At 36.0% G+C, this 18,842-nt stretch overlaps 1 protein-coding gene across 2 annotated transcripts in view; it reads right to left on the reverse strand.

Annotated features, from left to right (window-relative positions):
- Nucleotides 1–3,964: 3,964 nt before the first annotated feature.
- ubr1 (ubiquitin protein ligase E3 component n-recognin 1) overlaps nucleotides 3,965–18,842 on the reverse strand; it is a 40,510-nt gene continuing 25,632 nt past the window's right edge. Inside the window, exons 29-47 of one of the 2 annotated variants that reach the window (XM_088925071.1) lie at nucleotides 17,668–17,849; nucleotides 16,486–16,685; nucleotides 16,096–16,189; nucleotides 15,628–15,780; nucleotides 15,347–15,447; nucleotides 15,173–15,257; nucleotides 14,873–15,021; nucleotides 14,677–14,732; nucleotides 13,157–13,253; nucleotides 12,539–12,606; nucleotides 11,570–11,717; nucleotides 11,325–11,412; nucleotides 10,807–10,943; nucleotides 9,881–9,989; nucleotides 7,388–7,444; nucleotides 7,045–7,122; nucleotides 6,216–6,386; nucleotides 5,444–5,545; nucleotides 3,965–4,625 (exon numbers count right to left, since the gene is read on the reverse strand). In XM_088925071.1, coding sequence (XP_088781197.1) covers nucleotides 4,484–4,625; nucleotides 5,444–5,545; nucleotides 6,216–6,386; nucleotides 7,045–7,122; nucleotides 7,388–7,444; nucleotides 9,881–9,989; nucleotides 10,807–10,943; nucleotides 11,325–11,412; nucleotides 11,570–11,717; nucleotides 12,539–12,606; nucleotides 13,157–13,253; nucleotides 14,677–14,732; nucleotides 14,873–15,021; nucleotides 15,173–15,257; nucleotides 15,347–15,447; nucleotides 15,628–15,780; nucleotides 16,096–16,189; nucleotides 16,486–16,685; nucleotides 17,668–17,849 — 2,217 coding nt within the window. In that variant the 3' untranslated portion in view covers nucleotides 3,965–4,483. Of the gene's footprint in view, nucleotides 4,626–5,443; nucleotides 5,546–6,215; nucleotides 6,387–7,044; nucleotides 7,123–7,387; nucleotides 7,445–9,880; nucleotides 9,990–10,806; nucleotides 10,944–11,324; nucleotides 11,413–11,569; nucleotides 11,718–12,538; nucleotides 12,607–13,156; nucleotides 13,254–14,676; nucleotides 14,733–14,872; nucleotides 15,022–15,172; nucleotides 15,258–15,346; nucleotides 15,448–15,627; nucleotides 15,781–16,095; nucleotides 16,190–16,485; nucleotides 16,689–17,667; nucleotides 17,850–18,842 lie in introns of both variants that reach the window. The other variant, XM_088925070.1, reaches the window with a different exon arrangement.

The following is an 18,842-nucleotide window of genomic DNA, read 5'->3' on the forward strand; positions in this document are numbered from 1 at the left end:
CCCTGTTAATGTCAGGTTTTATACTTCAATACCTACTTTCTAATAGTTTACTTTCTATAGCTTACTATAACATTATTTTTATAAATAATTCTTAAGTTTTTACATTTTGCTTCTCTTTATTCATTGCCGAATAGAATATAAGGACAATATTAAGAAAAACACACTGCACCTGAATACAATTATTTGGCCATTAAGGCATTTCTGCTTATAAAAAATTTGGGAGGAAAGATTCTTTTCACCAAAAACTGGTTCATATGACAAATGCATGCTAATTGCTAATTATATAGCAAAATAATGCACATCAAGCTACATCCCTCCATAGTATTGAAGCCTAGACGCAAGTGGCGTTATCAGCCTGGCAGCCAAATACATATACACACACACACATTTATACAGTACATATGAACAAGTAAAGGTTTATTCCATGCTGAAAAGAGAAGAAAAAAAACACAATGTTTTGGCCGTGAAGCCTTCTTCGGGTATCTTCTGCTTCACACCCAAAATGTTGCGCTCCTTTTCTTCCCTTTTCAGCATGGAAAAAAACCTTTGATAATTTATAATAATAATAGCACACACTTATATGGAGCTTTTCTGGACACTCCACTCAAAGCGCTTTACAGGAAATGGGGACTCCCCTCCACCACCACCAATGTGCAGCCCCACCCGGATGATGCGACGGCAGCCATACTTGTTCCTTTGCAGCCTATGCATGCTGAGGCAGCTACCTACTTGAACTCATTTATACATATGTTTTAAAGAGCCTCTTTCTTTGTTTAGTGAAGAAACTTAAGTTTCAATTCAATAGGTATTAATTTTTATTCTGATCTGGGTGTTACAGCAAAATTAAGACAAGAACTACAGACGTTTCAACCCACATCTATAAAGCTTCTCTAAATAAAGAATATTTACTTCAAAATAGAACTAGAAAAACAAGAATGTGCACAAGATTGTGGCTTCTACTCTTTTTTAGCTGATTTGTAACAAAAGAGTACTATACTCACTACAGGCTATAATATATTCAAAAAGTCCTGAGTATCTGAACATAATTTTCTTATAAAAAGGTGATCAACTACAATGCATGTCTATATAATACTTTTCCAACTTTAATCTTTACTTACAGTCATGCTTGAAAGTGTGAACCCTTCAAGGTGGTCATTATTTTAGATATTATAGAGGTTATATGAACCTAAACTCTTAATGAATATATAGAATGAATATCCTAAATAAAAAGGGATTTGATCTCATAGATTATTAGACTGTGATATTTAACAAATCACCAGATATTCTTGTGTGCAAAAGTAAATGTCAATAACTTGTGGCACATCCTTTAGCAGCAATAACTTCATACAGTCGCCTCCTATAACCAATTATCAGTCCCTGACATCTTGCTGGAGGGATTTTTTCCAACTCCTCTTTACAAAACTACATCAGCTCTGTGAGGTTTGAATGATGTCTTGCATGAACAGCCCTCTTCAGGTCCTGCCACAGCATTTCAATAGAATTCAGGTCAGGGAGTTGGTTTAGCCATTACAGGACACGGAACCTCTTCTTCCCAAGCCATTCTTTAGTGGTCTTACTTGAATGTTCAGGATCATTGTCTTGTTGAAACATCCACTTTGTGCCCAGCTTGAGTTTTCGAACTGATGGCCTGACATTCTTCTCAAGAATTCCTTGATATTTCTCAGAATTCACGATTCTCTCAACATCAAGTTGCCCAGGGCCAGAGTAAGAAAAACAGCGCCATATAAGGACACTCTCACCACCATACTCGACAGTAGGGATCAGGTTTTGTTGGTGGTAGGCTGTGTTGGCTCTTCGCCAAACATGGGCCCTCTAGCAGTGCCCAAATAGGTCAATTTTGGACTCATCTGTCCAGAAAACAGACTTCCAGAACTCTTCAGTCTTGTCCAAGTGGTCTCTGGCAATCTTCAGACAGGCAACTTTGTTCTTTATTGACAGAAGAGGCTTCTTACTGGTGACCCTACCATAGATGGTATTTCTGTTCAGGGTTCTTCTTATTTTGATGTACCACTACTCCAGAAGCAACAAGGGAGGCTTGTAGATCTCAGGAGGTTATTTTAGGATTACCTTTTACCTCTTATTATTCTCTTTGTGGCCCTGAGTGAAATTTTAGGAGATGTCCACTTCTTGGCAGGGTTGCCATTGTGTTAAATGCCCTCCACTTTTATATTATTTGCCTAACAGTGGATTTATGGAGTCCGAATCTTTTTGAAATGGCTTTATAACCTTGTCCAGGCTTGATGAGCATCCACTACTTTTTTCTTCAGTTCTGCTGATGTTTCCTTAGTTTAAGGCATGATGCTAAACTCGTAGGAAGAGTAACTGACCTGCTTTCTCGCAATTATTTATGTTTGCTCCTCCCTAATACATCATTTCAGATCTTCAGCTTCATTGGTTACCTCGGTTAATTGGTTAACACTCTGTCACTGACCCACCTGATCCTGCTTTACCTTGACGTAAGTCATAGAACTAGGTTCACTTATTTTTGCACCTGCACAATTTTTGTATACTGTGTGTATTATTTTGCTGCATGGACATTTTCTTTCAAAACACTCAAATTGGTGAATAATTATACTTTATTTCAATTAGGAAGTGACAAATTCTAAATATGCATTTTGTGGTTAAAAACACAAAAAATCTCAAATTATGCAATTGGTTCACAAACTTTCAAGCATGACTATATATCCATTTATAATAGTTATGGCCTTGTGTAGGTTAAATAAAAATATATAAAATGTGAAAGCAATATTCAGATATCATAACTGTGCTTCTTTTATAATCTCTTAAAAAGGGTATAATAACAGCTTTCTAATGGGCCTTTGTACATATTCAAAAACAAAATGTAATTATATTGACCTCTAAAAATATATTTTCCTTTTAAAACAATTTTAAAGTTAATATCTTAATGCACTCACCCGTTTGTTAATGACATAAATCAATATTGTAAAGTTAATTTACCTTTGAAAAATAAGATTACATAGATTTTATTCACAGTAAGAAGCTGAGACAACTGTCCTAAAAGATCACACTGAAAAGATATACTGTACATTATATGAAGCATAAAATAAAATACATGAAAGATCGGTTTTAAATTATAGTGTAAACATGAATTGAAAACAGATTAAATTAAACAAAGTAGGGTTTTCCCCACAAAGTGCACAAAACATTTTAGGATGACCACTAAACACCTTTTCAATCTGTGTATTTTTACTACTACAATGACTAATAAGAACTAAGAGTTTTGAGATTATTTTAAGAAGGACCATAACAGTTATTTCCAACTTTTGCACCACGCATCAAAACATTTTATTTTAAATGATGTTTTTTTATAAAACAAAATTAAAGGTTATGTTTTAACAAAAAATGGTGAGCAGGTGAGGCAGTGCACAATATTCAATTTGCAAAAAATGATTCTGTATTGCTTTCACAACTGAATTAAAGAAAGCCTAAATGCCAAACTACAAAGAATATACTCTTTCTGCCATATCTCCAACACAATAATCATTATTTTAATTTACAGCCATCTGAATAAGTAAAAAAATAACAGATCTTCCCCTTTTCAGTTGAGTGAATGAATCCTGATGTAATAAAATTGTTACAACAGATGATGATCTGCTTCATATTAAGAGCTCAAATGCATTTAAAGCTACACAGATAGAGTAATGTGTGATTAACAGGCAGTAAAGAAAATCACCATATATAGAGATTCTAACTACAGAAGGACAGAAGTTGATAGTTCTACAATATACAAATATAATAAACTTGTCTGTAAATGTAGGGAGCCACAGATGAAGTGGGAAGGATATTCTGGCAGAAACAGCTAGCTAACTATTGACCTATGAATATAATAACATAATAATATAACAGAATAACATTACAGAATAAAAATGATTCCCTAAGCAGAGTTTGTTCTCCAAATGTTAAAAAACATCAGAATAAATTATTTTGTTTCAAACAATCTTTTTATTGGGAGGAAATTCTCTGTGATCATTCTTCATCATTCAAAAATTAGATCTAAACGATTTGCAGATGGGCGAGACTGCTTCCATTTTTTTCAAGACTTCTCTTCGATGAGGGAACTGATTAAACCAACCTTGTAATGACTTTAGGAGCTGATGCAAGGAACACATTATTTGTATTTGAATAACTGAGTTTTAAGCTTAAGTGAAGCTGCAAGCATTCTTCTTTAAGTAGGTGTCCCACAGTTCAATAAAGCCTTCAAACTTTTTACCAACTAATCTGAAAGTTAAAAAAGTCATCCTGGGTTTCCATTCCATTATCCCTTAACAAACGGATCCCTTTCTCCACATTCCTCATGGAATCTGGCCAGGAAGCAAGAAATAGCAGTTTCATCACTGATGTTGCTAGAAGTTAAATTTTAGATTATATAATGAGGCGCTAAAAGGAGCCTCATCATTCAGCTGTCAAAGAACTTTTATTCACTATAAATGTTGTTCCTCCCTCACAGCATCTGCCATTCAAATGCAAACATGACATTGACTACCTCCAGGCTACGAGCAATTTCTTCCATAATGCAATGCTGCTGCCAGAGCTGGTGGAGCTTCTTGTACCTTTCAGGTGAAAGATGTAAGGGATTGCCCCGTCTGTAAGGCAAAACAGGGCCTTTGTTATTTGATTATATCTAATCATTAACATATAATGGTATACTGATAAAGACTGTATGTAATTGTATACTGATAAAGCTCTAAATTAAACCAAACAAACAAAAAATATGCTCTCCAACAGCTGCAAAGGACAATCACAGTGCTTCAATAAAACAGACAGTGTAAAACAAAATCTTGTTAGGACATTAATTTGACCACGTTTGTCAATGAGAAGTATCATGTTAATAAACATATTCAAAGTTCAGATCCACACAGACTGGTCTGTTAATTTTAAAATTCTGTACAAAAAATTCAGTTTAAAACTCTGAGCACAGCAGCAAAGAAATGTGATTTGCAAGGGACCCAACAAAGTATCTAGGCTAATTTGCACCAACTATTACTCCACTAGTATTACCCCCTAGTAACTATTTAAAAGTCATCAGCCTTTTCTTTTTCTTATTGTCTCGTTAACATCGTTCACACAGATCACTGTCATGACTTTTACTATTGCCATCTTTCTAAATAAATACAGAGAAGTATGAAAAATATTTTCAGTGAGAAAGTCTCACATTTGAATTTGAAGATTTGAACATGGGAACCAATTATTTCACAAGTACTGCTATACTGTTACACAGAAATGTGCATAGAACACTGATTTAGTACTCTATTTTATTCATTCCCATAGAAAACTATTCTGCTTCTTAAAATGTCCCTTTATTTTTTATTCATTGGCAAGAACACATCTTATGAAATATGTATGAAATTTGTTGCTGGATAGGGTCAAGGGGTGTGGAAGGGCGAAAGCCCATCCGGCATACCCCAGCTGTGGGTCTGTTTCTCCATAGTCATCAAGGTATGGCGCTGGGTATGTGCTCCCTCTGGTCTTGCTAGCCATTAGGACAACCTCACACTCCCGGATTCTAAAGGGTAAAACAGCATGACCAGAAACAGAAAATATGCTCATTAAACTCACTGTGCTTGCAATGAAAAAAGCAATTAATAGCTCGTATTTATTTTGTGTATATATCTATGCTCTGAAAAAATTAAATATTACAATTACTTGAATGGCTCACATTACTAGCTCACAACTGAGCTGTTTACTGTATAAATCTGCTCTGTGCATTTGATATTGTTCTCATACCATATCTGGCATATGACTTAATGTAACCTGGATCAAAACCTAATTTGTTTCCATTGCCATTTATAGTGATACTTTACTATAAAACACTGCAAAAGCACATTTACATTACATTTAGATTGCATAGATTTCTTGGTCATTACATATCCTACATATTTAAAAAATAAAATAGATTTCAAAAATGAAGCTGGAGAAATGAAATAGGAAAATACTGGAGTGCTATGCACTTCAGGCTATAACAAACATCATCATTGACTGGGTTATTTAAACTCATTTTAACTGAGAAGGAATAGGTAAATAGCTCCAGTATTAACAATTCAAGGGAAAAATAAAGAAACTGAACCATAACATATGAGACAAATGTAAAGGATGTATAAAAGAAAAGGCAAGAAAACTCAGCTGATGAACATAACCTCAAAGCAATAGAGCAGTACTGCCGGTGACTGCCTTACCTGAGGAACATGCCCACTCCTGCTCCACATGTGGCAGCATGGGCAGTACAAGCTCCCACCTCCTCCTGGTCCAGCACCTCCTGACAGCAGGGGCTCTGGGAGCACAGCATGGTCCCACAGAACAGACACAGCGTCGGATGCTTCTTGTCCTCATCTGCTGACTTGGGACATCTAAGAGGGTAAGAGGGTTTCATTTGATCAAGGGCTTTAGAGAGAGGTTTAGAAGATCTGCATCACAAAAACGTTTTTTAAGAAGGTGCTAGTTTCATATTTAAATCACCTATCATAAGCCAGGTATGTGCGTTAACAACGGGATACGAAATTCTGAATGATCGTCTATTCGAATGTTTTATTTAAGAAAATTCTGAGCATTCAATATTAATCTCTAATTAGAATGAATGCTATTAGCAGCATTCAATACTATAATTTAATATACAAGACAGATAAAATCACACTAAGACGTAAGGGAAAAAAAGCCTTCAGATTGCATTTAATTTTTTTTGCACTTCAATATTCCAACACTGCCACCGGTTTTTTCCTTATAATGTGCTTTATACAAACACTTATTACTTATTAAGTATATTATTACTCATACTTATTACGTACGTGAGTATGAGTGGCCAATAACACGTGTTTTTTTTTAAAAAACAGAAAACAGTAAAGTTGACTAGAGGAGAGTTTTGTGTTTTTCCAGGTTTTCTTAGACCAAGAAAGGCAGTGGTCAATTTAAACCACATATCTGCTCCTTATAATTATAGTACCTGCAAAAGACATTCCTTCTGCTTCAGGAGATTCAGGTCTAGAAGCATTCAAAACATGTGTTACTTACCTAAAATGGCATGCCTGGTTGAGGAGACAACTGTAATCTTCTGGAAGATCAATTAACTTATTCCGTTTCCTGGGATATCTGGCGGAAGAAAAGAAAATATTTAGGGATATTTTAAGTGTGAAGACGGATCTAGTGTAATATGAATACATATGGACTGTGTAATACAAAAGCGCTGTTTCACTGGCACTGTTCTAAGTTTTGGTATGGGTCAAGCTACACTAAACTTTTTATGTTCTGATAAATCTTACACATACATCAATACTTAAGACATCCATGCCACATATTTCCAGACATTTTTCAAATTTTAAATATAAAAACTAGAGTACAATAAATCTTCACTCACCGAATAACTGAGACTTCTCCTTTAAGTGCTCTTGATACAGCTGGATGGCCACACCACCTGCATATAAATGTATCTTTATTGAAAAGCACTACTAAAATGTTAATTCTTTAACTACAGCTGGAATGTAAAACTGTGTACACCCAAGTCTGCCAAAGCAAGATGACTCCTCTTCAACTATCCTGGTCCCATAAGTATTACAAAATCAAATGTGAGTGATCTATTCTCATCTTTAAAGATCTATCAATTTATAGTGTTGGGCAAAATATTATTGCGTACATAAATTAAAGGTATTTTTTTTACTCATTATAGTGCTCAAAGTTAATAGTGGTTTATGTGCCACATTTCACCTTTAAAGGGGAAGTGCAACACTTTTTATATTTCAAGGTTATAAAGAATCAGCATTGATAACTGCATTTTTAACCACATGTACACAGCTTTGTGTAAAACCTCCAATTCACCTCACAAAATACACAAAATTTCCAGGTATGCACAGAACCACATTCTGTGATTCAGAACGAGGCAACAAAACATCCAGTGATGTTAAAAGGCCTTATTACATCATAAACAAGCAGGTCTGTTAATACATCTCTTTTAATTCAACAGAAATATTGCTCTTGACTTTGTGTACAGATCACGTAGCAATGCGTCTGCTGTGAAATGTCTGCTGCACAACCCGTACTTATCCACTTGTACATAGCAGTACATTAATACCTATGGTGACTACTGAGCAGGAAGGACTGCTTCACATTGCAATTCATTCAAACACTTGCTCAATGAGACTATTAAAAACAATTCTATACTGTCAATTAATATATTTTGTTATCGAGATTTAATAACCAGTCTGAAAAATTGTGACTTTAGCTCCCCTTTAATGTGTTTGCTGCAGACGGTTACTACTTACTGCCACACACTTTTTAAAATGTGCTATCAGATTAAAATAACTATCAGATGAGGTTCAAAATCAATGCCAGCAACAAATCACGCCTCTGCCTAAAATGTATTTTATACATTTTCTCTTTGCAATCTAAATGAAATGTTGACACCAAACACATGATGTTAATCTGCTGTGCATTCTGTGAGCGATATGGAAATACTGTGAACAACAAAATTAATTGATATTATCAATGAAAAATCCAAGAAGGGGCAAGAACATACTTCAAAAACATTTGACGATGAAATATTCAGTAGCTGAATGATGCTGTGTCTGTTTGCACCCATTATTATTGGCAGGTATAGTGGATTTCCTTACACTTGTCAGAGTTGATAAATTACTTGCTTTTGAACTATAAATGCACTGTTCATCAAGAAGCACTTTGTGAGCAATCATATGGAACCAAATTCAGAAATGTAACATTTTCAATTGGATTCTTCCAAGTCCTTTATCACAATTAATTTCAGTGACTGATCAAAGACATTCCAAGTGTAATATACAGCAATATTTGCTGGTTATCTCACTGCAAAGGTTTGTGGATATAAAGGATTAAACACACCGATCGTTTAGACTGTGGTTGTTTACTCGGGTTTTTCTGCTTCATCAGCATTACAAGTCATTTGAATTGAGCTGAATCTTAAACTACAAGAGCAAGTATATACAGTCCTATGCAGTCAGACTCAGACTATGAGTCAAAACTGACCTTCTTCATCAAAGGTACTGAAATGAGTGACAGTAAATAAATATTGAGTCATTTGGATTTAACACAAAATCCAAATAACAGGATTGACTGGAGCAAAAGGCCAGGTTTGTCTCCAAGCTACTGATTCCATTCCAGACCTTTTAATGATTTTCACAAACACTGTTATGATCTGTACACATAAAATATCAGTTGAAGAACTGAAATTGACAGTCATTTCAAGTATTTCAGTTCTTTTGAAATGGAAATAGCAAACATTAATTTGTTCGATATCAGTGTATAAAAATAGTCAAGATGAATTTTAATTTTGATCAACAACATGCAAGATTGCTCACATCAGCTAAAATGAAGAAACTATGTATTGCTTTTGATTCTAAGGCTTTATTTAATTAAATACAGTATGTTTGATATACATTTTTATTTGTGAAGTTTCAAATTAATAATTTAAAATTTGTTTAAAAAGACATTTGTAAATGGTCTTTTTCACACAGCAACATTAATCTGTTTTCTTGGCTAACTACACCTTTGAACCTAAAGGTTGCTTCTTGGCATTAAGCTACGCAATAACTAGGAAACAGGAAAAAAAACTTTATATATTGAAAGTTATATAATTTTCTCTTAATCAGGAAAAGATTTTAAATCACAGGATTATTCAGAGTAGAGGAGTAACTCAAGTGAGGAAGTACACACTGTGCAAAACTGATAATTCTAGTGTTTTCTTGTGTTGAAATGTTTCTAGTAACCAACAGTGAAACTTTTCTGAATTCCTTTCATGTACATTTTTTTAAAAAAAAAGTAAAGTAGCACCAATATCCAACATAAAAAAACCTCAGGTTCAGCTGTGTTTCACAGTATGAGGTACCTGCTTAATAAAGGTGAAACGGTCTCTTTGTAGTCCTGGAACAGCTGGAAGAGGTTTGTTGGTAATGCCAGATAACTACATAGTGCATCCATTTGTCCTTCAAAAGAAACTGCAAAAAAACAGCAGGACAAAATCACTAATATAGCACCTTTATGTACAAGAACACACAAAAACTGGGTCTGTTAAAATAATATTTTCCAGTTTTAAACAGATTAGGGTTAGGACGAACTATAAAACCTTTTGGAAGCAGCATTACCACTGTGTAGCTCGATCACATCTGATCTTACGAGCACGGCTGTTCAGTTCTGGTATGGGAAATTCAGGTTGCTACTACAAGTGGTACTGATAGACTGTAGGTGGCACTCTTCGCCCTAGACCAGAATTTCAAATCCAATGCCCCAGTACAGTAAGATGGAACACTGTGCTATTAGAGGTGTTGTCTCTCAGATGAGACTTAAAACCAAGAATTAGACTTTGAATTTGAGAATTTGAAAGCACAGATTGATGTATTGTCAATGAAGACCAAGTCACTTTTCAAAGTGCTGGAATGTTAAACCCAGGTGTCCTGGTTAACGTCCACTCTGGACTTGTAAAACCTGGCCTTCCTGAAGTTCCCCCTTAATTCAAATGGTGGAGCAAATTTTCACTTCTCTTTCCGATTTGCTATGCAGACTGCACTTCAGGGGTGCACGAGGTGGGTCCTTTGGATTATAAAAGTTCTTTTATCCTTCGGACTACATAAGTGTAAGGAATGGAATGGACTAGACAAGTCTCTCATTTGAAACCTTTCTTATGGTCTTAATAATTATTATGATTATGATTATTATTAATATGAAGCCAGATATTATTGGCTTTGGATACTACCAGTTTAATATCTATACTTCAAGAGTCTAGAGGCAAGCAGTTAAGTTTAGACTGTCAGATACCATCAGTGCTGCACAGCTCGTCTGGTGGAGGCACTCCCGTAAGACAATTAAAGAACAGAGCAGCACAATGCAGGAAAGATACTATTCCTCTCCTGACTCTGTCCGCCACACACCAGCCTGGCATATCTCCCCTGAGCCTGCAAAACAAACAAAAGCCATCATTAGCAGCAACAGAAGACAGCTCTTGCCACCTTCTTGGACCCAAACCTTTAACTACCATTCTGTTTACAACAAGTGCGATAAGAATTCTTTCCGAATTGAGATGATTAAAGACAATTTAATTCTGTACTGCTAATTTTCTACTGTTGCTCAAAGAGCCTTTCAAAGAAACTGTGATGATATTTGGAAGTAACTGAGGATAGATATAGAATACAACTTGATCTGGACCAAAGATAAAATAGAGGGGAGCATTAATTAAATCCACAACAATATAGATAAATGTTCACAATGCTTACTACATCTCAATTTAAGGCCTTGTGGAACAGGCCTCTGTTGCAAGAGGCAGGTCTTGCACTCACCCTTCTGTACATTGAACCATAGTCTGATAGAGCTCTGCTGCTGATCTGGATTCCTCTCCATCATTTTCTCCCATCATCTCTGGAGGATCTGACAGTAGAAGCACAGGAGATTTCTATATAACACAACTGTAAATTGGACTGCATGTATCATTCCACCCAGTACACTCATAAATGTTACTTAACATGTGCAAATCTAGTCTCATTAGTTTTTTCTGATTGGCAGCTCCTCTAGAGATCATGCTTACCATTGTTGGAGAGCAGGATTTGTACCACGTGTGCCATAGTGACGAGGTGGAAGATATAGAGGTGGTTGTATGCAGAGCTGATCAAAGAGGGCTGGAGGTCTACCATCTCCTCCTGATAGAGTGCTGGAATAGCAAGCACCAAGCCCACCTGGAGCATACACACAGATGTAACTTAAGCACAGTTTAGAATAAGACCTTTGTATATTCAAAGGCCACCAAATGACCTTCTAACAGCATGTAAGAATAGCAAGAATATCATTTTCAACACACCTTTTTTCTTCTGTCTAATCCAGTTTTACATAATACAATTATATAATGTTAGGAATAAAACAGCAAATAAGGTAATTAGATTAGAAAATTTGTACATTCTAATAGACATTTATTCAGCTTTAGACAATATATTATTTAAAAAATACTTAAATCATGAATAGTAACTTTACAAACATTTGCTGTTGCCTTTTGCTTACAATTAACCAGATGGTGCGAAAATGAAGTCACGTTGTTGAAACTTATACCTTGGCTTCCAACAAACAGCTGGATGAGACTCTCAGATCAATCAGTTACTAGCAACCACAGAGGCCACGGATGAGCCAAATAGCCCCTTTTACTTATAGCGTTACTTATGTTCTTAAATGAAAACTATATACCTTACAGGTAACATGCATTTTTGGGTACTTATTTTCCTTTCATGCATTTTGGACATTGGAAGAGACATTTAGTCACATTATGTATGAAAAGCAAAATGCATTTGAAGAGACACTGAAAAATTCAAAGCAGCAAATAATATGACTATACTATCAAAACTATAGCATAGGCTTCTGTTAACAGCAGCACAACATGGTGAGCTATAATTACATGTGCAACAGGAATAAAGTAAAGAATAATACTGATTACTGTTCATCATTATCTTACATTTCTATGCAATATTTTGATGTATATGGTTGGAAAGCATGAAAACAATACACTTACAAGTAGATGAAAGAGGTCAACATCTAGAATAGAAGGTGTCTCCTCAAAGTTAATGTTAGGGATTAAGGCTGGTGGGGAAAAAAGTCAAACCACAAACATTTACATTATGTAAAGTTTAATTTTACTACTATATGAAATGAAAAAAAATTAAAGAAAAAAAGAATAAAAAACATCTTTAAGTATACTGCAGTATACAATTTTCTAGTAATTTAAAGTACAGATTGGAATGTTGGCATATTTACGTACCATCATAAACTCTTAAATTAAGATTACATACGCTTAATCTTACGATTAAGATTACATATGCTATAGTTCATAGTATGTACTGTACGTTAAATTCTTTAAAATATACATATGAATATTTAATAAAACTGGCAAATTTAAAATATTCTAAAGTTAGTGATCTCAGTCATATTATAATGAAAAAGGTTAATTTTTGATCTGTTACTAAACCAAGAAATGCTGTTGTCCAAAAGCCTCTTAAATAATATTTTAGAATTTCTAATACAACCAATTATTGTGGATAAATGGTTCAGCCAGCACACAAAAGACTGAATTTTAATATTCCAGACAATGCAACCTAATAAGACTAGTAATGTTTTTTATAAGACTGTTAACCTGAAAGCATGCCAACAAAGTGCTTCTGAATCACAGCGTGTGAGGATTTCTGTCTCTGAGCTGCTGCAAACTGCACCAGTGCTTTCAGTCCAGCATGCTACAATTAAACAGTCAAGGAAAAGGTATGATATCAATATGTAAGTCACTGTTAACACCCTGCAAAGAACAAAGAGTTAACAATGTAAAATTACCCTGGTATAGCACCATGTTTATGTGACAAAAAATTACTTCAAACTTAAAAGAAACATCTTACTATACAAAAAGGAGAAAAGTTTGTTCATGCTGGATTTTGTGTTTCACAGCACAAGGGAATGTACAAATCACACTGCTTATCCTGTATTTTTTGCATTGAGCTATACTGTACAAATCTACTGGTCACTAACACAGAATAAAAAATACCCTCCTTGTAAATCTAGCAGAATGATTTTAACAATATTTTATCTTTCAAAAGTTTAATGACCCGCCTACATTATTCTATATTCCACACCTTTAGTGTATCTTACTTGATTTTGACAACAAAAATAAAATTGCAATCAAATTAGGAGCACTTTTTTCTCTGGATCAAACAGCTTTTAATCTCCACTACCATGTTAATACAAAACAGGAAATATCAATGCTTACAGCTAACACAAATAAAGTAGTTAAGAGAAAACTGTTTCTTCACCTCTTAAAAAAGATGGGCCTTAAAAATAATCTCAGACATGAAAAATACTTGCAAAGGAACAAGTAATAGGTTTATTCCATGCTGAAAAAAAGAAGAAAGAGAACACAACGTTTCGGCCGTGGAGCCTTCTTCAGGTGTGAGAGAGACAGGGCAGTAGGCAAAGGTAAAGTAGCGGGAGAACAAAGGTTGGGAGGGAGGAGGAGTGAGAGGCGGGAGCAGGGGACAGAAAGAGAGGCCAATCAAGAGGTGTGAAGTCAGAATGGGTGCAGAGAGGTGTGAAATGAAACTTCCAATGAATGGAGAAAATTTAAAAGAACAGTAGTCTGTCGTTAAGGGAAGGGAGAAGGTGTGATCCTAGCTGCAGAATAATTTTAGTTTCGGTGGTCTTTCTGATGTAAAATTAAAATTATTCTAAAATAATTTTTAGAATTATTTTAGAATAAATAGTCTAAAATTAGTCTAAAAATAGTCTAAAATAGTCTTAGTCTAAAATTATTCTGCAGCTAGGATCACACCTTCTCCCTTCCCTTAACGACAGACTACTGTTCTTTTAAATTTTCTCCATTCATTGGAAGTTTCATTTCACACCTCTCTGCACCCATTCTGACTTCACACCTCTTGATTGGCCTCTCTTTCTGTCCCCTGCTCCCGCCTCTCACTCCTCCTCCCTCCCAACCTTTGTTCTCCCGCTACTTTACCTTTGCCTACTGCCCTGTCTCTCTCACACCTGAAGAAGGCTCCACGGCCGAAACGTTGTGTTCTCTTTCTTCTTTTTTTCAGCATGGAATAAACCTATTACTTGTTCCTTTGCAGCCTACGCATGCTGACGCAGCTACCCACATGAAAAATACTTTACCTGTCTTTTCTGTAGAGAGCCAAAAAGTGGTTTTCCCTCCTCTTCCAGCACATTCTCTGTTAAGAAAGAGCACACCTTACCGGTAACTGTACCCTACACTTGTATAGGCATAACAAAACAAGACAGAAATGGGAGATTTAAGACAAATCTTTTCACTTTTTTCACAAGAATCTTAAGAAAAAATAACAGCCCTCACCTATAGCCTGTATGGTGAAGGCACATGTGTTCCAAGTCATCAGTGGGACTCTGGGATCTATTTCATTAGGAGCCACCTTTAACCCCACTCTGTACACAGTTGTGGCACATACCACTAGCATCTCGCTGATGCTGTCTGAATATCTGGTGCTAAAAGGACAAAAGGTAGTATTAAGATCAGCTTGCAACTATAATGTATGCTTTCACTTAATAAGATCTGAAGGAAACAGCTCAGGTTGGCTATTATAGCAAACAGTTTCACTAACTATATTATTACATTTAATTTATGAGTTCTACTTACGGTGCTTGGACTCCAAAACTAAGAATAGATCTAAAATCTGCAGGATTTTCCACACAGAGATGCAAATCTGAGTCAAAGCTGCTTTCTGTTGAGCAAAAATTGAGTAGCATCACAAAACAAGGAAGTGTACATGGAAAAAATACTAATGAAAGACACAATCTAAAGGTATCTTACCACTCCCTTCAGCTGTAGATTTTAACCCCTTTAATCTGGCCAGGATTATCTGTATCCATCGTGGCAATGTCAGGAGCTGCCCCACTAACTCTGCATTCTCACTGTGGAGACAAACCCCAGAGAATAACAAAGCAAAAATGCAAAAAAGAAAACACCAGTCAATCTATATGCTGAGCCTATAGAAATCTTCCATTTTTCATGCAATATCAAAGACACTGTTGCCATTAGAAACATTAGGAAAAAATAACAATTTAGGAAAGAACAGAAACAGGGGTACCTACTAGTCGAGTTTGAGGGGCTCTAGAGGAATGAGAGGGATGACAGTGTTGCAGAGGGATTTGCAGAGTGGACACAGGTACTCTGCATTCTCCAGGTCAAAGATCAACTCTGCATGAAGACGGTTTCGAGTTGTGTTCTGCACAGCTTCAAAGTACCTAGACACAGGGAAGCAGTATTCATAGTCTTGAAAAAGACTGAAGAAGAAAAACAAGCATATATTCTAAAAGGAACGCTAATTGCAGATGCATGAAATGTGCAAGAAGTTAGGAAGGACAATGGTTTAGACTAATTCAAATAACTTTCTTGTACCCAGGTATTAATATTAAATAATTAACTATTAATAATAATTTTCTTGCTAAGCCTGATAGGATTGAGAGCTAATAGTTTAAATTATATTTGACACGAGTTGGTTTTAATTGTCTATTTCAACCTGTCCATCTACAATACATAGGAGAATGTTGTGTACGTACTTCTGCCAGCAGAGGGCATGCATAACGTGCCCACAACTTCCAGTGTGTGTGCCCACAGCCAGATCCGGGTGCATGAACAGAGGAATGGAGGTTTCTTTCCAAGTAAAGAAAAGCAAACAAATTAGTTTGCAATCTGAGCACAATAACTCAATATTCATGAAAAGAATGATTCTTAATTTCAAGCTGAGATGTGCATTTTACAATAATACTGGACCTTGATTTCTTATGATTTTTATGTTAATTAATTGATTACTCAAACTCTTCAAACTGAACCTTTTACCTTAAGATGAGAAAAATAAACGGACATTACGGCAGTCTAAGGGACTAGTGGAAGCCAATCTCAGGGCAGGTTAGGCTCAGTTTAGGTAGAAGATCTCGCACATGACAGACCTGTGTTGGGCGTTTTGCCCCTGCACTGAGTTAAAACAGTAGATCTCTGGACACAGGCCGTCAGGACCATAGCGGGAGCTGTTGCTTGCACCTCCTGCTCTTCTTGGCACAGGATGCAGGTGAGGACTTCCCTCTCAGCCAATGCAAGGCCACGCTTTGGGCCCACAGCCACCCTCGACTCTCTCAGGATCATCGCAGGGCTGCTGAAGAGAAACCTTTTTATTCCATTTTTTTCTTTAGCAATATAAAGCACACATTAACTTTAAAATGAGCTTAAAGCAAAGTAAGGACAGTAAGGAATGTTGTACATTTTATTTGTACTCTTTGTGCAGGATGACACGTGGAAATTAATATAAATATTAACAAGTCAAAACGTTCTCTGAAGCAGTCTGAACCAGGAAGGAGACTGGGAGACCGCTTCAGAGAAGGGTCAGTTAGGGCTGTGAGGATCAGAGATTTCTCCAAGCCCATAGTTTCTCATTTCACCTCTAACGGCCGTGATCACACTGATCTCCCTGTCTGCGTTCCCAGAGAAGGGTTTCTTAACTCCCACTGCAGAAAGACATCAGAAACCAAAAATTATCCTGAAACTTGGTTCACACCTTCCCCCTTCTCTTAATGACACTAGTTTCCTTCTAATCCTCTCTATTCATTTGTAGGTTTTGATTTCACACCTCTCTTCAGTTCTCTTGACTTCACACCACCTGAGTGCCCACTCTGCCTCCCCATCCTCTATACTTCCGGCTTTTGTTCTCCTACCAGCTACTGATTTTCCTCTCTTTCTCACACCCGAAGAAGGCTCCACAGCCGAAACCTTGTGTTTCCTTTCTTCTCTTTTCAGCACGGAATAAACCTTTACTTCTTCCTTTTTAGCATTTGTCTGCCTTGCACAGAACATTGCAGCTCTGCTCCTTCTACTCTACTGGTACAGATTTGTCTGTGCTTAAGAGTTTACAAGGAGTAACTATGATAAATTACAGTAGATCTGCATGGCAAAATTCAAGATGAATTATTAGATTAAAGATTAATTTTTAAATTGTACAAATTCCACATAATTCTAAATAGAAATAAAATCTGGTCTTATGGGAGAGCAAAGCAAACCCAGACTTTTTCAAAACAGTATTTCAGTTTTCACATAATTTCAATTTTCATGAGGTATTTTCCTGCAAAAAGGACACTCACCTCTCTGGGACCCGAGAGGTCTCTCCCTGCCCTGCGCTCTCTGGAGTGCTTTCATACAGCAGCTTGTGTGTCTCAATGAAGTTCTTCTGCATAGCCGACATCTGGGCCATGATCTTCTGTCGGTGCAGCTTGGCTGCTTCTGCCTTCCTCTTCCTCTCAGCCTTCTCCTTGTCCTGAACACACTACCCACATAGAAACACAGTGACAAGAGTAAGACCTGTGTTGGTCTCCTCAAGGCCACCTTTACCCCCAAAAACTAAACAGACCATTTCACAGTTCATTGAGTCACAGAGATGTAAAATTAGAAAATTAATGAGAAGGAAAAAATGACTACAAATGGCTGCCTTTTGTGCTATATATTTTAACTTCATAAAGAGAACAAAGCAAACAAAAAATATCACACTGAAGTATTTCCAAAAAATACAGGCTTCCAAAATATAATTTTATGTATGAGCTTAACATTATTTTTAATTAATTCTGATTTTATCTTATAAAAGATTAAAAATACTTTTTCTTATTGTATGCAATTTTAAATACAATCACATTTTTAATCTGAAAAAAAGTGCAATTGTACAAGTGCAAAATGTACAAGACATGTGTCTATGCATTGAAAATATCACCTGCTATATAGATGAATAAAATGACAAATACTTTCAACTGTGACTTAATACATTTGAATTTTCTATAAGAATTTTATTGGTTAAATTATTAGCTTTAATATTTTATAATAATTAATATTGTAACCACAAGAGACTAATACTTGTGTTTTGCATTATGACACAATAATATGCCTAACTGCTACTTTGACTCCATCAAAAATATCAGGGACAAGTAATAGGTTTATTCCATGCTGAAAAGAGAAGAAATGGAAGCATGGAATAAACCTATTACTTGTTCCTTTGCAGCCTACGCATGCTGACACAGCTACCCACCTGAACTACTTCAGCCTACTCCTGCTGTGACCCACTATGCCTTCCTCTAAAGCCTTTTCTAGATCTCTTTGTCGTTCCTTCTCTTCCTCTCTGGGCCACTTGCCCCCCTCTCTTACTAAACCAGCATTCCGTCTCTTCACAGCGATCTGTTCCAAGACCAGGTTTTCTAACCACCTACTATTCCTTTACAGATGTCATAATTCCTAATGGATTTCGCCTGAAATTTTACACTTTTTCTTTTGA

The sequence above is a fragment of the Atractosteus spatula genome, chromosome 9 (assembly GCF_055471065.1).
Source record: "Atractosteus spatula isolate fAtrSpa1 chromosome 9, fAtrSpa1.hap1, whole genome shotgun sequence".
Lineage (NCBI taxonomy): Eukaryota > Metazoa > Chordata > Actinopteri > Semionotiformes > Lepisosteidae > Atractosteus > Atractosteus spatula.